We start from the raw sequence: 18943 nt of genomic DNA, 5'->3' as shown, positions 1-18943 counted from the left end.
TACTTGTTTGTTTATTTTGAGATAGAGTCTTGCTAGGTCAAGCTGGTCCCGAACTTGCGATGTAGTTGAAGATGACCTTGAGTCTCAGCTCCAGTCTTTCCTCCCTTCACTTCCCATGCTCTGGGTGGGATTGCAGGCCTGCACCACCATGCTTGGTGTTATGTGGTGCTGGGGGCGGAACCCAGGCAAGCATTCTACCAACATGGCTACATTCCCAGCCCATGGTTTGGCATCTTAAAATTGCTCTCTGTGGGTCTGGAGAGATGACTCCATGGTCTTGCAGAGGACAGAAGCCTTGGGTTCAATTCCTGGCACCCATATTGTAGCTTAAAACCAGCCATGACTTCCATCCTAGGAGACCTGACACCCTGTCCTGGCCTCTGCAGGCACCAGACATACACATGGTACACATACACATTATGCAGGCAAACACTCAAACATATACGATTTAAGAAACATTGTTACGAGCGTGTTTTCCCGCCGGCCTGTAAAAATTGCTGTTTGGTACTATTTTCTCAAAAGGAAGATTTATAAAACTTTGGATGGTATTGTTATAATTTAGGATGTCATTTGGTGGGAGGAAAGAAAACAAAATCAATAAAAAGGTCTTTCACACGAGGGACTTGCGAGGATGAGAAACAGTTGGTAGTTAAACGAAGAGGCATCTGTTCTCACACAAGAACACAGTACTACAGAGCAAACCATAACTTGCTAAAATAGGATTTTAAGAAGGGGTATTGTGACTAGACTTAGGAACAAAAAATAAATAAATAAATAAATAAAGAGGTGGAATAGTTCATGAAAGCAGGCAAGCATTTTTGCCAAAGAGCAAGTCCTCAGAGATGTCCAGGGCAGCGTTAAAAAGACAAAGATGCCTAAATAAGGAAGGCTTCAGATGGCCAAGCAGAGACAATTTCATCATCGCAGAGACAGTAATTATGGTCACTCAGAATAGTTTTGGCTCTGTAAAAAAGAGCAACAGTGCTTACAGAGAACAAATAATAGAGTTTGCGCCAGTGAAAACACACCCATGAGTTCCATAACGCTTGTAAACTGTTTATCAGTTCAACTCAACTAACATGAGCCGTGCAATGGTGCAATGGTGCAATGGTGCATTAACAGCACAGCCAACTAGCACTCCCAGCGAAGAGATCAAACAGGAACAATAAAGATTGTTTAAAGTGGACATGTCTGTGGTTTGGTCATTTTATACTAAACGGGTTGGCTGCCCAGAACCACAGTAACCTAAGAATCAAGGAGAAAAACTTCAGGGTTTGGAATAGTGAGTGTAAACTGCTTGGTCTGCAGGGTGGCAGGTAGTGGGCTCTGGAAAGACTGACAGTGCCTTACAACTTCACACTCATCTGTCTCGTAAGTCGCAAAGCATGCTTTTGGAGCTGTCACACAGTGCCGGTCAGTATTAACTATCAACTTGGCAGAATTTGGAATTCCTTGGGGGGTGGCCTGGGGCATGCCCATGAGAGGTTGTCTTGATAATACGGAGTGGGAAGGTCCATTTTAGTCACGGGTGGGCTTTTCCCTAGGCAGGTGAGCCTGGGTTGTATAAAATGCAAAAAGAGGGTGAGTACTAGCATGCATTGCCCTCTGCTTCCTGATTGTGACTGTGATGCCACCAGCTGCTCCAAGCTCCTGCTGTCTCAACTTCCTGTCATGACTGACAGACCCTTAAACTATGAACTGAAGTAAATAAAGTCATGTCCCTTAACTCGGGATTATCACAGCAACAGGAAGAGAAGCTAAGAGAGATAAAAAGTAAACAAACGAAACTTAACAAAAATACACTTAAACGTTTCTTTCTTTTTTTAAAAAATAATCTTTAATAGTATTGCTGCAGGAATTTACTTCCCTGGACCAAGGATAGAGTGCTAATTATATAAAAATATAAAAGTAATGCTCCATTTTCTTGCATGGGGCGGGGGGACAACCTAAGTGTAACTTCTAGAATAGTAAAGGTTTTTGAATTACAATTCAATTCTTGGTCATCTTATTAGTACTAACATTTATAATTAAACATTAGGCCACTATTACAATTTACAAATGTAAGGTGCCATTACTGAGTAAATAGATTTCCTCCAGAGCGAATGTGTCCCTTCTCCCAACAATTAATGAGGCAGTAGTATTCCTTCGTTAGTTGGATTTTATTACTAGGTGAGCCCTCCTGCAAATATTAATTCTCTTTTCCACCATCCGTGTGTGTGTGTGTGTGTGTGTGTGTGTGTGTAGAATGTACTGACCATCTCTTTAATGCCATCAACAGCAAGATGAGTTTGGTTTGGGTTCGGTGCAGATTGACTGTGCCTGTCTGAATCAGGTGATCTGTCCTATCTTCTGTAGTCAGAACTCTCCAAACGGCCTCCTCAAAGGCAGCTGCAACATTGGTGGAATCTTTTGCATTCATTTCAAAGTAAGGGTATTTGCCATTGTCCCTGCACCTGGCTTGGACTTCTTCTATAGACTCCCGCCGTTCCTTTATGTCAATCTTGTTGCCCAAAATCACAAAAAGAAAGCTCTTGGGGCTCTTTCTCACCTGCATAATATATGAATCCGTTCTTCCAGTTGCTCAGATTCTGGAAGCTTTGCGAATCATCGACACTAAAAGTAAATAGGCAACAGTCAGAAAACCTCTGTGAAATGGCATCCACAATCTTCGGAATCACTCTTGTCCAGCTGTGTCCCAAATCTGCATGGTTAAAAAAAAAAAAACGTCCATCTACCTCCAAATCTTTATTTAAGAATTCCACACCTGTTGTGTGGAAAAGCTGGTCTGTTCATAAGAGAACTTTTGCCAACTCCACCATCTCCAAGAAGAATTACTTTAAAAAGAGACGATTTTCCTGCCATTATTAATAGTGTGAGCTTTTAATTTCAGAATCCTTAGTAGTTCAGTTCAAGCATCATTATCTTCCAACCACACCCAGGATGCCCCGGGAGCTGTTAGCCAGCCCGCCTGGGTGCAACCAGGGAAGAAGAGGTTAGGCAGCGTAGAGAGCGGTACCCAGCTCCAGCTCCAAAAGCTGGCGACTTCGGCAGACGCATCAATACCCACTTAAACTTTTCTAAGATTTATTTTTTATCAAATTGTGCATCTTTTTATAATCGTATTTTGTATGGGTATGTGAACATGAATGCAGGTCCCTCCAGAAGTTAGGAGAGGGCATCAGATCCCTTGGAGCTAGAGTTGACAGGTGATTGTGAGTCACCCAGTGTGGGTTCTGGGAACTGAACTTGGGTCCTCTGGAAAAGCAATATGTACTCTTCATTGCTGAGCTATTGCCCCGACCCATGGAAATAACCTCTTACTGGATACTACTCCTTAGTCCATTCTGGAAACCTTGAAATTACACACCAACTCCTCCTAACAGTGAATGACAGGTGTCCCACAGTAGAGGAGCGTGCTCCTGCAATCTCTCTCCCTTTGCTGGGCACCCAAATATGAAGATGCTCAAGACTCTAGGAGGACACAGTATCCCACACAAACATAGCTTAACCTAGATCACTCAATACAACATATAATCTGACTATTCTGTGAGTCATTAATAGATGGTTGTTATAGGAAATACTGACACATGTACAAGCCTGTACACATTCAGCATAAATACAGCCACAGGCCTAACTAAGTAAAGCATGGCAGCCATTTGTTGCTGGTTAAAACCTAAACCTCCATAGCCACAGCACCCCAGCTCGCTCCCCACAGTCCAGGGAGCGTCACATCAGCTGACCATGCAGAAGTGAGCCAGCCTTGACTCTGACATATCCAGGGAAGCCTGCCTGCTTGCAAGGTTGACAGCATGTCACCATGAATGTAGACGCCATGACCTTAACTACCACACTTGGAAATAATAATCAGGCACATGCACTTAAGACATCTCCCCACCCATGTGTGTGTATGTTGGTGTGTGGGTGCATATGTGTGCACATGTGTCTGTTATTTAGGGGTTGTCTATCTTTTTCTCCACTTCATTTATATGTGTGTGGTTGTGTGTGTGTGTTCAAATGTGAATAGTTGCATGACATGTGAGGGTGCACATGCATGTGAATGGGTGCATGACATGTGAGGATGCACACATGTGTATGGGTGCATGACATGTGAGGGTTCACACACATGTGATGGGAGCACACGCGACATGTGAGTGTGCACACACATGTGAATGGGTGCAAGACATGAGTGCACACACATGTGTATGGGTGCATGACATGTGAGTGTGCACATGCATGTGAATGGGTGCATGACATGTGAGTGTGCACACACATGTGAATGGGAGCACACACGACATGTGAGTGTGCACACATGTGTATGGGTGCATGACATGTGAGTGTGTACACATGTGTATGGGTGCATGACATGTGAGTGTGCACACATGTGTATGGGTGCATGACATGTGAGGGTGCACACACATGTGAATGGGAGCACACACGACATGTGAGTGTGCACATGCATGTGAATGGGTGCAGGTGCAGACATGGGCATGTGGAGGCCAGAGGTTGATGTCGGAAGTCTTCCTTGATAACTCTCCAACTTCATTCTTTGAGGTAGGGTTTGTCAGTCGACCTCAGAGCCCGTCTTAACAGCCAGCTTGTTCTTTAGCCAACACTGCAATCACAGGCAAGCTAGCATTTCCATGGGTTCTGGGGATTTGAACTCCTGCCTTCCTGTTTGTATAGCCAGCACTTTAGCTGCTGAACCATCTTCCTGGCCCCTGCCTTATTTTTGAGTCTCTCACTGGTTTGGAGCTTGCCAACCAGGCCAGGGTGACTTGCCAGTGAGCCCCAGGGACCTGCTGGGCACCACATCCCCAGCACGGAGATTACAAGGGTGTACCACCATGCCTGCTTGTCATGTGGGTCCTGGGGATTGAACTCGGGTCCTCATGCTCACAAGGCATGTGTTTCAGTCATGGCTTTCCAGCCATAAACAAACAGAAATGACCACCTGATGTTCACCTACTGATTATACATAGCCAAAAAGGTTAACAAGAAGGCAAAACCCCTTAGCCCAGAGGCTGAGAGGGAGGGAGAAGAGGCAAAATGAAGGTGAATGCCCACAACCAAAAGCAAAGGTGCATGGGAATTCTACTGCCTGTGGGTTTGAGGAAAGGCCTCGACCTCCAGTCAGAAGAAATCGGAGGTCCAGATGAGGGCGCTGGGAACTGAACTTGGATCCTCTGCTAGAGTGGCAAGGGCTCTTAAGTGCGGACGCATCTCTCTGGCCCCATCAAGAATATACCCTCTGATTCGTTATCCAGCCAGGCAGCATTAGCGAACTTAGCCCTTATTCGTCAACCGTCTATTGTGTGCCAGGCACACTCCCGCTTCAGCTCAAGAATGGGAAGGGCAAGGCTTTGCTCCCGTCTAACGTTAGTTCATTGCGTGGCAGCTGGTTGCACTGAATTCAGAGATGGATAGCACTGTAGTGACACCATTCCTCAGCCGGTAACCTCAGCTTGCCGCAAACCTTCATTTATCTATCGGTTGTACACACTGGACTATAGCAAAGCAAGTCTTCCTTCCAACAGCCCCAAGTATTTCTGCTTTGTCTCCTGGCAGATGCTTGCAAAACCATTCTCACTAGGAATGCTTGCTTGTCTTGGATTTCCCCTTTAGCCTCTGCCCCACGTCCAACCGGCCATCATTCTTCCTCCAATCTCTTCCCTATCTGTTCAGTCCTCTCCATCCTCCAACTCTGGCCTGGGTCCAGGTGGCAATTCTTGAGAATTTTTAGCATCTTAGTTAAGTGTCTGCTCTCCGGAGAGCCTTGTCTCAGCTCTGCGTGCAGGACTCAGCTTTGACTTTGTGAGCTCGGGGCCCTTTCTTCCTTCCCAGGGAGCTCTGATCACGTTGCGTTATCATTGCTTGCTCATTCATTTTCTGTCTCTGTCCCCAGTGGAGGCAAAACCCACACCTACGTTGTCCATCCCGTGTGCAGGGCAAGGCAGGATTATTATTTAATAGCAAGGATTGCTCTATAGGAAAGGTCAACAAAACCCACCCCCTGGACTGTGCTTTAATGTCAGCGCCCGCGCTGTGCTGGGGTGGCACTGTCCCCTGTGATTGTGACACCTGGGAGCTAGGGACTCTGCTTCACTCTTAGTGTCCCCGAGGCTGGCATAGTCATTGAGCAGCTAGTTTTGGGTGCTTGCATCCTCTCTGAGGATGGGAGAGAACTTGGAAAACAGACAAGTGAAACACAACTGCAGGTTTCTCTCAGCATCTTAGCAGTATACAGAGGCAAGGGAACATTGTCCTCGCTGGCAGGAAAGTTCTAAAGTGGGAACGCTGTCTCTAGGAAGCCTTTAGGAGGGGCTGGGTTGTGGCTCGGCTGGTAGGCTGCTTGCTTAGCACATACCAAGCCTTGGGGTTCATAAACCGAGCGTGGTGTCGAACCCTGGCACTAGGGAGGTGGAGGCAGGGGGATCAGGAGCTGGCAGCTATCCTCAGCTACGTAGTGAGTTCAGGGCCAGGCTGGGCTTTAGAAGCAAAACAAAACATGAAGTGAAACTCCCAGGATGCCCGGCTGAGTTGGATCGTGGGAGGAGTCATCCACGGCAGGTACCTGGGGTTGAATACCCATTGCTTTTTAGGAGTCCGGGAGCACAGGAACCTAAGACAACTCGAGGCTCTTGAACTCTGGAGTGACAGCCAGTTTCCATGGCACAGCTGTGTTCATTTAGAAGGTCAGTGGCCTCATACTGCACGTCACTCACAGCAGTCCCCCAAGCCCACACGTCACTCACAGTAGAATCCTCGGATTCTGGGTCATGGGTTATGAATTTCTTGACCAGGGGCCAGAGGGAGCTTGCTTGGTTGGCGTCCCAGAGAAAAGCCATGGATTACCAGAGGCAGCTGGGAATGGGGTGATCCGAGAGGTGGCCAGGACAGGCAGCTGGAGCCAGGGGCAGACAGACAATCTTTTGAGGCCTGGTACTTGAAGAAGGGTGTGCAGAAGGGGAAACCCTATGGTGCATGGTCTGTCCTGTCCCAGACAAGCCAGGGAAGGGATAAAATGAGGGGACCCAGCTACCACACAAGGCTAAAGTATGCCCAGCTGGAATGACACTGACATGGGCATAATCCTGTGTATCTTTCTGCCTTGAGGGAACATGAGCAAGATGTCTGAAGGTCTAGGTGAGCCCAAGACCCCTCCGTCTACCAGCCTTAGTGGAGGGAAGCTGCCAGAAGTTAATTCAGAGTCCCTGGGGACCAGCGGTCTTAGCTCAGGCCCACCAATTGTGCAAAGGGAAACAGGCTTGGATATGTCATCCTCATCATCGATGAGGGCTAATTCTGTTTTGTGTTGTACAGAGGTCCACATCCCTGGGCTTCATTGCTTCCAGGTCAGATACTGTGTAAAACCCGTGGGTGAGGTGGTGTCTCCCAGCCAGGCAGCCACCCCCAGGCTGCCCCAGGGAGGATGTCTGGATTCACATTCTCTCACTGTGTAATGTGACCCGGTGTGTTCTCTAAGTGGATCCAATATGCATGTAAAGATGAGTTCCACTTTTGTGATCATTTAATTTAAACGTGTTTTTAAACACTCAGTGGCTACAAACCAATAGAAATGTGTAAGTAAATGAGGACACGCAAAATCCCAGCTTTTGTTCATGGTGGATGTGACTGGCTCTTAATGCTCATCCCACTTTGGCATCTCTCCAAAGATGGACGGTGACCTGAAATCTTGAACTCAAGGAAAGCAAGTCACCTGTGAGGTTTTTTTTTTTGTTTTTTAACCAGGGCATGTATGAACACACAAGATGCAGTTATTGCAAAAATATATAAAATCTTGCCTTCTCCATGGGTCACCAGGTAGGTGGGCATTCTTAACTCCTACATTACTTGTCTAGCACCTGTCCATCATGCTGGAACTTTCTATTGGTCTTTCTCCTGCTCTGTTTAACGGATGAATGGCGATGCCAGGACTTATATAAGCATTCTTCATATCCGTAAACTTGAGTTACTTCTTATTTTTGCCATCACCTACAAGCAGTGGCATTTCTGAACTGCCTCTCCGTGCAGAGTTTCACTTATCAAAGATAATAACAGAGGCGACACTGCAGAATCAGACACATACGTTTGTGATACCGACAGACGTTGCCAAGCTGTGCCCTGAAAGAATATCCTATTGGCTACTTTAGTGAGAAATGCATGGAGTAGATTATCTGTGCTCATTATTGCTAACTTTGTTTTACTGATTTGATGTCAAGAGTTTTATTTCAGTTTTAATCTGCATTTCTGTCATTAACACTGACTATGCACATTTTGTAATTAGCCCACCCTTCCTTCCTTCCTTCCTTCCTTCCTTCCTTCCTTCCTTCCTTCCTTCCTTTCTCTCTCTCTCTCTTTCTTTCTTTCCTTCCTTCCTCCCTCCTTCCCTCCCTCTCTTTTCTTTTCTTTCTTTCTTTTTTTGTTTTGAGACAGGGTTTCTCTGTATGACTGTTCTGGCTGTCCTAGAACTCACTCTGTAGACCAGACTGGCCTGGAACTCACGGAGATCCACCTGCCTCTGCCTCTTGAGTGCTGGAATTAAAGGCGTGATCTACCGCCACCTGGTGTAACTGCCCATTTCTAAGTTTTGTAATTGCATGTTTTAAAAGTTATTTTATGTGCATGGGTATTTTCCTTCTATCTGTGTCTATGTACCTGTGTATGCCCGGTGAGTGTGGCGATCAGAAGAAGGCATTGGGTCTCCAGGGACCGGAGCTACAGATGGCTGTGAGCTGCCATGGCACATGCGTGGAGGGTGGTGGTGGTGGGGATCAAACTGGGACTCTTTGCAAGATAAGCAAGCGCCTTTGGCTCTGCAGCATCTTTCCCGCCTCCTTGTACTTTCTTTTTTAGAGATCGGGTCTCTTACTGACTTGAAATTTATCAAGTGAGCTAGGCTAGTTGACTAGTGAGCCCCAAAATCCTGCCTGTCGCCCCCTCCCCCCCCAGCATTGAGTTGTCAAGAGCACAATTCTGCCCCTCACCCTGGGGAAGGGATTGAACTCAGCCCTTCAGGCTTGTAAGTCAAGCGTCTTCATTGGCGGAGCCATCTCCCCAGGCATGGTATTTCTCTTTAAAACTTTGGTAAGATTCTTTATGCCATTTCTTTTGTTTTGTTTTTCGAATCAGGCTTTCTCTGTGACTAGCCCCGGCTGTCCTGGAACTCGCTCTGTAGACCAGGCTGGCCTCAAACTCACAGAGATCCTCCTGCCTCTGCCTCCCGAATGTTAGGGTTAAAGGCCACCACACTTGGCTCTAGTAATGCCATTTTTAAGGTCCGTTACTTTTGAGGAAAATTTTTACCGAAGTGAAAACTCCTGTCACAGCTGATTCAGCAATGCAGTAATGTCTGGAATACTCCTACAGCGCTCTCCATCAGGTCTGTTACAGAAGGAATGTGTTTGTGTTCATCTACTGCCAATATGGTCGCACTTACTGATAGCTCAACTATATTCTCCTCCTTTGGTTTGGGATCCTTTTTAAGTGTGAGCCACATAGTAAACAACACATTTTGAAATTTCATCATGTTTATAATACTGAAAGGCCCCATTCCAAGCTTCTTGTGCACGTTCTGTGATACTGCCTTGAGTTTATTTCTGAAAAAAAAGTAAATTATTTTCTCTCTCAAGTTTATCGTTTTTCCGATTTTCGTTTTTTTTTTTTTTTTTTAATATTTGGTTTCCCTGACCCACAGCTCCCGAGTGCCTTTTCGGTTGATGTCATGGTGGGAAAAGAACCCAAATAAAGAACTGTAAAGATGGAAAAACCAAATCCAGTAAAGCAATGAGCCTTTTCCCGGGACTGCCGAGGACAGTGTGAGAAGGAAGGTCCTGGCCGGCGGTAGAGTTTGACACATCAGCTCAACAAACCGTGCAGCTGTGGCTCCCCGCAGATGGAGTTCAAGGGTGAGTGCGGTTGGGTTGCGTGGGTTTGTGATGTGGGGAGAGTCTCTGCCTCCGGTCCGGTCCGGCAGCGACCACACCCTTTCTCCTTAGCTTAGCTGGAAATCTGCTTTCTTGCCCTGGATGTAAATTCTCTTCTCTTTCTTCTTTCTTGGCCTGCAATAGGAAATCAAATTAGACAGGCGGGGAAGTCGTCTTTGTACTGGGTCAGGTGTGGGCTGCCCCAGTTACGTTTCCCCACACGGTCCGTTTCTACACCAGTCCCATCTGAGATGTGGGTAACAGAATCTCATCAAATCACCCTGCAGTGCTGTAGGCCTCCTAGGCTCCAGGTAGGGGGGGGGGCACGCAGATGCACTGAGCTGCCAGAGTCTCCAGGCTCAACCACAGAGCATCAGTGATAGCCACAGCAATGGCGGGAGCATGGACGGCAGCGACAGCAGCGGTGTCACCAGCAGTAACAACAACGATGACGACATTGAGAGCTAAGTGCCAGTGTCAGCAGTGGCACTAATAACAACACCAAGAGCGGCCATGTCAGCCACAGCACGGACAACAACAACAGCAGTAACAGTAACAGCAGCAACATCAGCAACTGTATTGATAGCAGTGCCAGAGCTAAGAGTAACAGCAGCAGCAATTAAAAAAAAAAAAAAAAAAAACAAACAAAAAAACGAAACAGCAGGAGGAGTTGCAAAAATAATGGAAATAACAGCAGTAGCATCATCAGTGGCAACAGCAATGACAGCAACGGCGACAACAGCATCAGTAGTAACACCGGTGGCATTGTGAACAGCAGAAGCAACAGCAACAATCCCAGCAACAAAACTAATGGTAGCACGAACAGTGTTAGTGGCAGCATTGACAACAACAGTAGGAACAGCGACAGCAAAGAAGCAAGGATGCCAACATCAGCACCACTGAAGATGACAGCCACAGCAGTAATCACAGCAGGGACATCAAGAAGAACATCATACGCAATACGCACTGCATAAAAGGTCACAGGAGCTTTAACAACAGTAGAAGCAGCATTAACATGAGTGACAGCAGCAGCAGCACAGGAGCTTTAACAACAGTAGAAGCAGCATTAACATGAGTGACAGCAACGGCAGCCGCAGTAGCAGCAGCATAAAGAGCAGCAGTAACAACAAAGGAGAAAACATAGCAGCAAACACATTAATGTCAACAGTAACCGCAATAGCTGTCATGGCAGCAGCAACAGGAAATGCAGCAACGACAACAGTAACAGTGACACCGACAGTGATGGCAGCAGCAAGAACAGAAACAGCAGCAGCAGCCACAGTCACAGCAGCAGCCACAGTCACAGCAGCAGCCACAGTCACAGCAGCCACAGTCACAGCAGCCACAGTCACAGCAGCCACAGTCACAGCAGCCACAGTCACAGCAGCAGCCACAGTCACAGCAGCAGCCACAGTCACAGCAGCCACAGTCACCGCAGCCACAGTCATAGCAGCCACAGTCACAGCAGCAGCCACAGTCACAGCAGCCACAGTCACAGCAGCAGCCACAGTCACAGCAGCAGCAGCCACAGTCACAGCAGCCACAGTCACCGCAGCCACAGTCACAGCAGCAGCCACAGTCACAGCAGCCACAGTCACAGCAGCAGCCACAGTCACAGCAGCAGCCACAGTCACAGCAGCAGCCACAGTCACAGCAGCCACAGTCACAGCAGCAGCCACAGTCACAGCAGCCACAGTCACAGCAGCAGCCACAGTCACAGCAGCCACAGTCACAGCAGCCACAGTCACAGCAGCCACAGTCACAGCAGCAGCCACAGTCACAGCAGCCACAGTCACAGCAGCAGCCACAGTCACAGCAGCAGCCACAGTCACAGCAGCCACAGTCACAGCAGCCACAGTCACAGCAGCAGCCAGTCACAGCAGCCACAGTCACAGCAGCCACAGTCACAGCAGCCACAGTCACAGCAGCCACAGTCACAGCAGCCACAGTCACAGCAGCAGCCACAGTCACAGCAGCAGCCACAGTCACAGCAGCAGCCACAGTCACAGCAGCCACAGTCACAGCAGCCACAGTCACAGCAGCAGCCACAGTCACAGCAGCAGCCAGTCACAGCAGCCACAGTCACAGCAGCCACAGTCACAGCAGCCACAGTCACAGCAGCAGCCACAGTCACAGCAGCAGTCACAGTCACAGCAGCCACAGTCACAGCAGCAGCCACAGTCACAGCAGCCACAGTCACAGCAGCAGCAGCCACAGTCACAGCAGCCACAGTCCCGCAGCCCGTCATAGCAGCCACAGTCACAGCAGCAGCCACAGTCACAGCAGCAGCCACAGTCACAGCAGCAGCCACAGTCACAGCAGCAGCAGCCACAGTCACAGCAGCAGCAGCCACAGTCACAGCAGCCACATTCACAGCAGCCACAGTCACAGCAGCAGCAGCCACAGTCACAGCAGCCACATTCACAGCAGCCACATTCACAGCAGCCACAGTCACAGCAGCCACAGTCACAGCAGCAGCCATAGTCACAGCAGCAGCCACAGTCACAGCAGCCACAGTCACAGCAGCAGCCACAGTCACAGCAGCAGCCACAGTCACAGCAGCAGCAGCCACAGTCACAGCAGCAGCCACAGTCACAGCAGCAGCCACAGTCACAGCAGCAACACCAATAGAAACAGTAACAGCATTAACAGCAACAGCCACAGCAGTAAGAACAGTGACAGTAACAACAGCAACAAGAACAGTAACTGTAGCAACAGCAACAGTGACAACAGTGACAGCAACAGTGTCAGCAGCAGCAGCCACAGTCACAGCAGCAGCCACAGTCACAGCAGCCACAGTCACAGCAGCAGCCACAGTCACAGCAGCAGCCAGTCACAGCAGCCACAGTCACAGCAGCCACAGTCACAGCAGCAACACCAATAGAAACAGTAACAGCATTAACAGCAACAGCCACAGCAGTAAGAACAGTGACAGTAACAACAGCAACAAGAACAGTAACTGTAGCAACAGCAACAGTGACAACAGTGACAGCAACAGTGTCAGCAGCAACAGCAACAGTCGCAGCAGCACCCAATACAGTGAGCAGCAACATCAGCAGCAGCAATAAGAACAGCATCTGCCGCCATAGCAACAGCAATAGTAACAGCCACAGCAGCATCAGCAACAGCAACAGGGTCACCAAAGAGCCGGCCACCATTCAGCTCCCGCAAACTGTCAACAAGAGGAAATGCCTGTTCCCACACCCAGATCCTGGGAGTGCAGCATTTCTCACTTTAGGAAAGATCACGTGGCCAGAAAAAGAGCTAGGTGTCCCATGGCTGCCAACATGTGACATCGGGCTCAGCTGAGACCTGTATTCTCAACAGCAGTACCAGAGAAAGCCTCGGACCCACGGGCTTCAGCAGCATGCCGCCCCGGGGCCAGTTGTGTAACACACTGAACAGATAAAATTTTCTCCGTCTTTATCAAGGTTTGCCTTCGCATAAAGTTTCTGTCTGGCAAGTGTGAGCCATCAGTAGCACTGCTCTTGTACTCTGGGTCATGGTCAAGTAAAAAAGAAGATTGTGTACACAAGTACAGGGATCGCTTGGCAGTCCAACAGGTAACCAGGAGGCCTGCTGAGGGCCTAATGGGCAGGTAGCACATACAGCGTGGGTACACCAGGCAAAGGAAAGACTCTTGTCATGAGTGTGACAGGGGCAAACAGGCAAGATTTTATCACGTCACTCAGAGAAGTGCGCGGCATAAAATCATATGTAGATTTTTTTTTTTGTAGAATTTTGCATTTAACATTTCCAAACTCCAATGGAAGCCGAAGGACCATGGGTTATTGAAAAGATGGAAATAAAAACCACAGATAAGGGAGGATATTTGAATGATTCTGTGATCTTGTCATTTCATTTGTAATACTATTCTATATTTGTATGTCTATGTATTTATGTCTTATTTACACAAATAGTAGAATGAGTACTTTTCTATGTTTTGGTCTTTTCCCCCTACTAACAATGTATTTTTCGATGACTTTTCTTATCAGTGGATATAAAACTGTCTTTCTTGTTTTTCCTTTTAATAAAAATGGCTATGTAGTGTTTTATTGTATGGCATATAATAATTTATTCAGCTGGATTCCCAACTGAAGGGCATTTAGGTTGTGCCTAACCCTTTGCTGCATTAAAAGATGCTTTCTTTGCTGCATTAAAAGGTGCTTTATCGATTAGTCCTAGCCACATGTAAATGTCAGGAGGTGGTGCCTGGGGACAAGGCAGGATGACTCTCTCTGGGGTTTCAGTGCATGGTTCATAGTCACGTGGGTCCTGCATATTCTTCCCCGATACAGTGTGTTCCTGGTAGTTTGATCTCTCATGACCCAGAGGAATGCCAGTGCCTGGTCAGTTCACATTCTTGTGGCTGTGAAGGAGGTGGTGGGACTCTCCTTTCTGCTGAGTCAACTGCCCAGCCACCTCTGTCTCCTGCTTTTGGGCAACTGTTTGTGTAGCAGTGTTAGAGTCCCCCACACATGATCAGAAAGCCAGCCCTTTGTATAGTACTAAACACTTCATCCAGATTTCCCAGTGATGACAGCATTTTAATTCTTCATTAATTTTTGTGAATGCAGACAGACTAGTTTTTCTCCTATAGGCTCTAGACTTTCCTTCCTTCCTTCCTTTTTTCCTTCCTTCCTTCCTTCCTCCCTCCCTCCCTCCCTCCCTCCCTCCCTCCCTCTCTCCCTCCCTCCCTCTCTCCCTCCCTCCCTCTCTCTCTCTCTCTCTTTCCCTCCTCCCTTTCTTGTTACATCTAGGCAGATCCTATCTATTTTGAAGGTGTGAACTATAACCAATCCTCCCATGATATTTTCACTACTTCTTGTCTCTTTTTGTTATCTGATGCTTTGCTGGAGCTTGCCTTGATCACATGATAGGAGATCTGGGTTCAACCTAATCTTTCTCCCCAGGTGCATCCAGAATTGCCTAAGCGTCTATGCAGGAGTTCATTCAGGGAGCCCACGTACCTACCTCTGCATGTTCTCGGCATCCTCAATGGTCTCAGGCAGAGTCTTCCCTTTGGTCTCAGGTAGCAGCAGCACAAGTCCCCCAGCAACAAGGCCAACTACAGCTGGGACACAGATGTGAATCGCGTCAAGAACCAGAAAGGCAGTCTCTATAATTAGGGCTTCCCTTATTTCTCTCTCTCTCTCTCTCTCTCGGGGACTGTGTTTTCCCATCCTTATTTATAGACTCCTTTGCCATCTTTCAACACCCAGTTTTCCACCATAAATAATGTACCTAATGCCAAACACCATTGAGTTACAATTCCTTTTAGGGAAATGAAATACTTTAACATTTTGAGTCAAGGTTATTCTAGGCAACAGGACATCGCCACAGTGTTAAGAAATTTCAGAGTTAGAAAAGAACTACGAAAAAAGACCTAACCATATGAAGAAGAATGTAACTCTGCCAATAGAAAGCATCCAGAGTTGGGAACAAGTCAGAAACCTGGACCATTGCTAGCTAACAAGAGTAACTAACAAGGGCTAGCGAGACGGCTCAGTGGGATAAGGTGTTTTCTGCTAAGCTAGAGGATGTGAGTTCAGTCCCCAGGACCCACCCACATAGTGGGAGGAGAGAGCTGAACTTCACATGTGGTACCATGGCTCCCATGCAACCATGCCCACACACACACACACTTAATACAGTTAATTCCATTAATAAAAGAGAAATTCATTATATATTACCATGTATACAATTCTGTCACAATGCAGACTGAAGCTGTTTGGCTCAGGTTCAGGGCTGAGAGTCTAGTGGTACTCACCTATAATCACAGTGTCTGGGAGACTAAGGTGGGAAGACCATGAATTCAAGGGCAGTATAGCCTACAGAATGAGGCTCTGTCTCTGTGCTATCTAATTAAGAAAATAAATGTTTTATTTTATGTATATGGATGTTTTGCCTGCATCTGTGTCTGTGTGCCCCATGGTACCGTGTTGCTGAGCCCAGAAGAGGGTATTGGGTTCTATGGACAGTGGTAAGCTGCTGGGAACCAAATCTGGGTCCTCCCGCAAGAGCAACCAGTACCCCAAACCACTGGGTCCCTTGCTTGTTATTGTAAACTTGGCACAACCTAGCCTCACTTGGGGCGAGGGGTTAGCATTTGAGTAATTGCCCACATCAGGCTGGCCTGTGGCTACATCTGGGAGAGATTATCTTGATTGATAATTGATGTGGACAGGCCCAGCCTACTGTGGACAGTGCCATTCCTAAGCAGGTGAGCCTTGATTAGGGTATCGAGGAAGCCAGAGAAAATCCGGGAAGCAGAGTTCCTGCACGGATTTCCTTCAGTGGTGGATGGTGACCCGAAGTGTAAGTCAAATCAACTCTCTCCACCCCTCTATCTCCTCCCCTAAACTGGTTTTATCACAGCAACAGAAAAGAACCTTGAACAGTCTCCACCCCGCCCCCACCCGAAGGTGTAGCTCAGTGGTAGACAGCTTACTTAGTGCAGGAGGCCCTAGGTTGAATCAGGCATAGAAAACCGTGGGTAGAGCTTTTGGCTGCACGTGGCCCCTCAAGCTTCTTTTGTGCCTTTGTTTCAGTCTCTAGTTAAAATTTTAATAACAACCATATTAATATGTTTGTCTTATTTAAATTCATATTGGAGATAATGCAACTTTAAGGGGTGTGCTTTGATATTTTTTTCTGTAACTGTGTAGGAATTGGGCTGCCAGTTCTTGACCAGTTTGGGGTTTTATAGGACGCCATTATGAAATGAGCCCATGGGTACAAGCTCAAGCCCTACGCCAGGCATCTGGGTCCAACCCTGACTCCTGGCTGGTCTGAGGACCTGGGGACCGGAGAGTCCGCTGACTTTCTGCCCTTTGTCAAGTGACATAATCTACCCCACACAACCATGGCGTGAACTGTGGATGTGCAGGACAATAGTTAACTTCTCTGACGCTCTCAAGCCTCTCGGCACGATCCATACCATATTGAGTAACAAATGCAAGCAAGGCTGGGTTACTTCAGCTGAAGCAGAGTCCCTCCCCTCTGCAGGGTTTCTCCACCTGCATGGGAGGGTTAGCTTTGTCTTCTGGACACAACCTAGATCGAGGAAGGGACTCTCGGTGAGAGGCTGCCTACACTGGGTTGGCTTGTGGATGTACCTACGGAGGGTTGTCTTAATTGATGTGGGAAGAGCTAGCCCACAGTTGGTGTTACCATTCTCTAATCAGGGGGTGCTCGTGTGAGCCCGTTCAGCCAGCGAGAACGCTAAGCTCCTTTGTCTCGCTCCTGGCTGCCTGAGGACGTGTTTGAAGTTATTCCCTGACTCCCTGACAATGTGGATGGTGACCCGCAATTGTAAGCTAGGATAAATCCTTTTCTTTCCTATGTTACTCCCCCACGCCCAACTGTATTTTGTCATAGCAACGGTAATGAAGCTAGGCCGGTAGCCCAAAGCCTCTTGCACCTGCTTCCCCAAGTGCTGGGCTCCCAGGAGTACCCTACCACACCTCTCTAGCTCTGAGTCTCTGAAGGGGGTGAAGTCCAAGATCACAGATTAGCATTTTATTCAGGCAAGGATTAGCCTCGCTAACCAGGAAAGCGTTGCCCGCTGTCCCCGTGATCTTTATCTGTTCTGTTGTTGTGGATGGAATGGGGGCTTCATGCATGCCAAGCAAATGCTGTGCCGTTGAGCCACCACCCCCAGCCCTCCAGAGGGCTCTTAGCCAGTATTTCTAGGCTTCTCAGATGAAACAGCTATGTCAGAGAGAGAGAGAGGGAGAGAGAGAGAGAGAGAGAGAGAGAGAGAGAGAGAGAGAGAGAGAGAGAGAGGAGGGAGAGAGAGAGAGAGAGAAGAGAGGGGAGAGAGAGAGAGAGAGAGAGAGAGGAGAGAGGGGGAGAAAGAAAGGAGAGATGTTAGAGTCTTAGTTACCTTCCTGCCACCAGGTTAAAAGCGGGGGAAAAAGAAGATGGCGAAAACCCTTGCAGAGGTGAATTTGGGACAGTCTTTAAGCTTGCTATAATCTTTGAAAAACAGCTCTGTCCTCCAGGGGAAGGTGAGGCGGGGCAAGGGGACCTCATTACTTCATATAGGCCTGGACTGTCCTTGGACTTGCTAGGTAGTGGTTGCTGAACCATGGAGCCCCTGTCTGCTGCCCAGAAATGACTTGCTGGCCCCTCAGCCACCTCTAACTCCTACCTGGAGAGGAGGAGCTGGGGAATGGTGGGTACTTCCTGAGGAGGAAGGGGGCTCTGGGACAGGGCCCTCTCAGCCAGTGCTTGGAGTCCGAGATTTGGGGCATGTGCCTCCCTCTTGTCATTGGGCCTGGTAACGCTGGTTCCCTCAGGAGCACATGCGTGTCAGCGTTGGCCGTCTTGTTAGTATGATGGGACGTGGAGGGACCCACTGGGTCTGTTTTGATGGGAAGTTGTAGCGACTGCTCGGAACATTCATTGGAGTGGAAGGCTTCCCTCTCCCAAGGCAAGGGAAGGAACTAACCTGGGTGGGTGAACGGGGCAGCATGCGACTCCAAGAGATGCGTGTTGGATGCGTGTGCTGTGGGGACCAGGGGAAATGTCATGGTGCCGAGCCCTGGGAAATGGGTGACCCCGAACCTGCAACCACATAGACAAGCAGCTGCCCCGAAGGCTGCGCTGGGCCAAGGGCAGCACCCAGGGTCTCTGAGACCTTTTCAGACTTTGTGATGAGCAGCTGGTAGAGGCTGGCGTACTCTACCCACTAGCAAGGGGAGAGGAGAGGCTAGGAAGCAGCTGGGTAATTCCTGGCTCTCCCCCGCTCCCAGTAACAGAAGGGGCCATGCCATGCCTCCTCCTGAACTCTACTGGGGAAAGGTGCGGGTGGGGTGAGTATTAATGTGTGGGCTCCATCTCAGCTGTGCCTTTCGCTAGTTGTGAATTCTTATCATCTGGGTTTTGAAATGTCACCGCCCGTCTTTGAAGTGATGAAACGGAAGTGAGTGGTGGAGATAGCAAGGCTCTTTTACAGGCCGGAAGGGGGGTGGGTATCACTGCAGAGGGGGTTGGGGCTACTCCAGGGAGACGTC

The 18943-nt window shown here is 48.3% G+C and overlaps 1 protein-coding gene and 1 pseudogene across 1 annotated transcript in view; both read right to left on the bottom strand.

Moving 5' to 3' along the window:
* Positions 1-2271: 2271 nt before the first annotated feature.
* On the bottom strand, positions 2272-3056 carry LOC127237667 (ras-related protein Rab-9A-like; annotated as a pseudogene).
* A 6815-nt stretch (positions 3057-9871) lies between these two features.
* The window catches only part of Slc22a2 (solute carrier family 22 member 2), a 29175-nt gene continuing 20103 nt past the window's right edge, over positions 9872-18943 (bottom strand). Inside the window, exons 10-11 of the mRNA XM_051206093.1 lie at positions 14898-14997; positions 9872-10058 (exon numbers count right to left, since the gene is read on the bottom strand). Of these exons, the coding sequence (XP_051062050.1) occupies positions 9992-10058; positions 14898-14997 (167 nt within the window). The 3' untranslated portion in view covers positions 9872-9991. The remainder of the gene's footprint in view (positions 10059-14897; positions 14998-18943) is intronic.

The sequence above is a fragment of the Phodopus roborovskii genome, unplaced genomic scaffold (assembly GCF_943737965.1).
Source record: "Phodopus roborovskii unplaced genomic scaffold, PHOROB, whole genome shotgun sequence".
NCBI lineage: Eukaryota > Metazoa > Chordata > Mammalia > Rodentia > Cricetidae > Phodopus > Phodopus roborovskii.
This window is presented reverse-complemented; position numbering and strand designations above follow the sequence as displayed.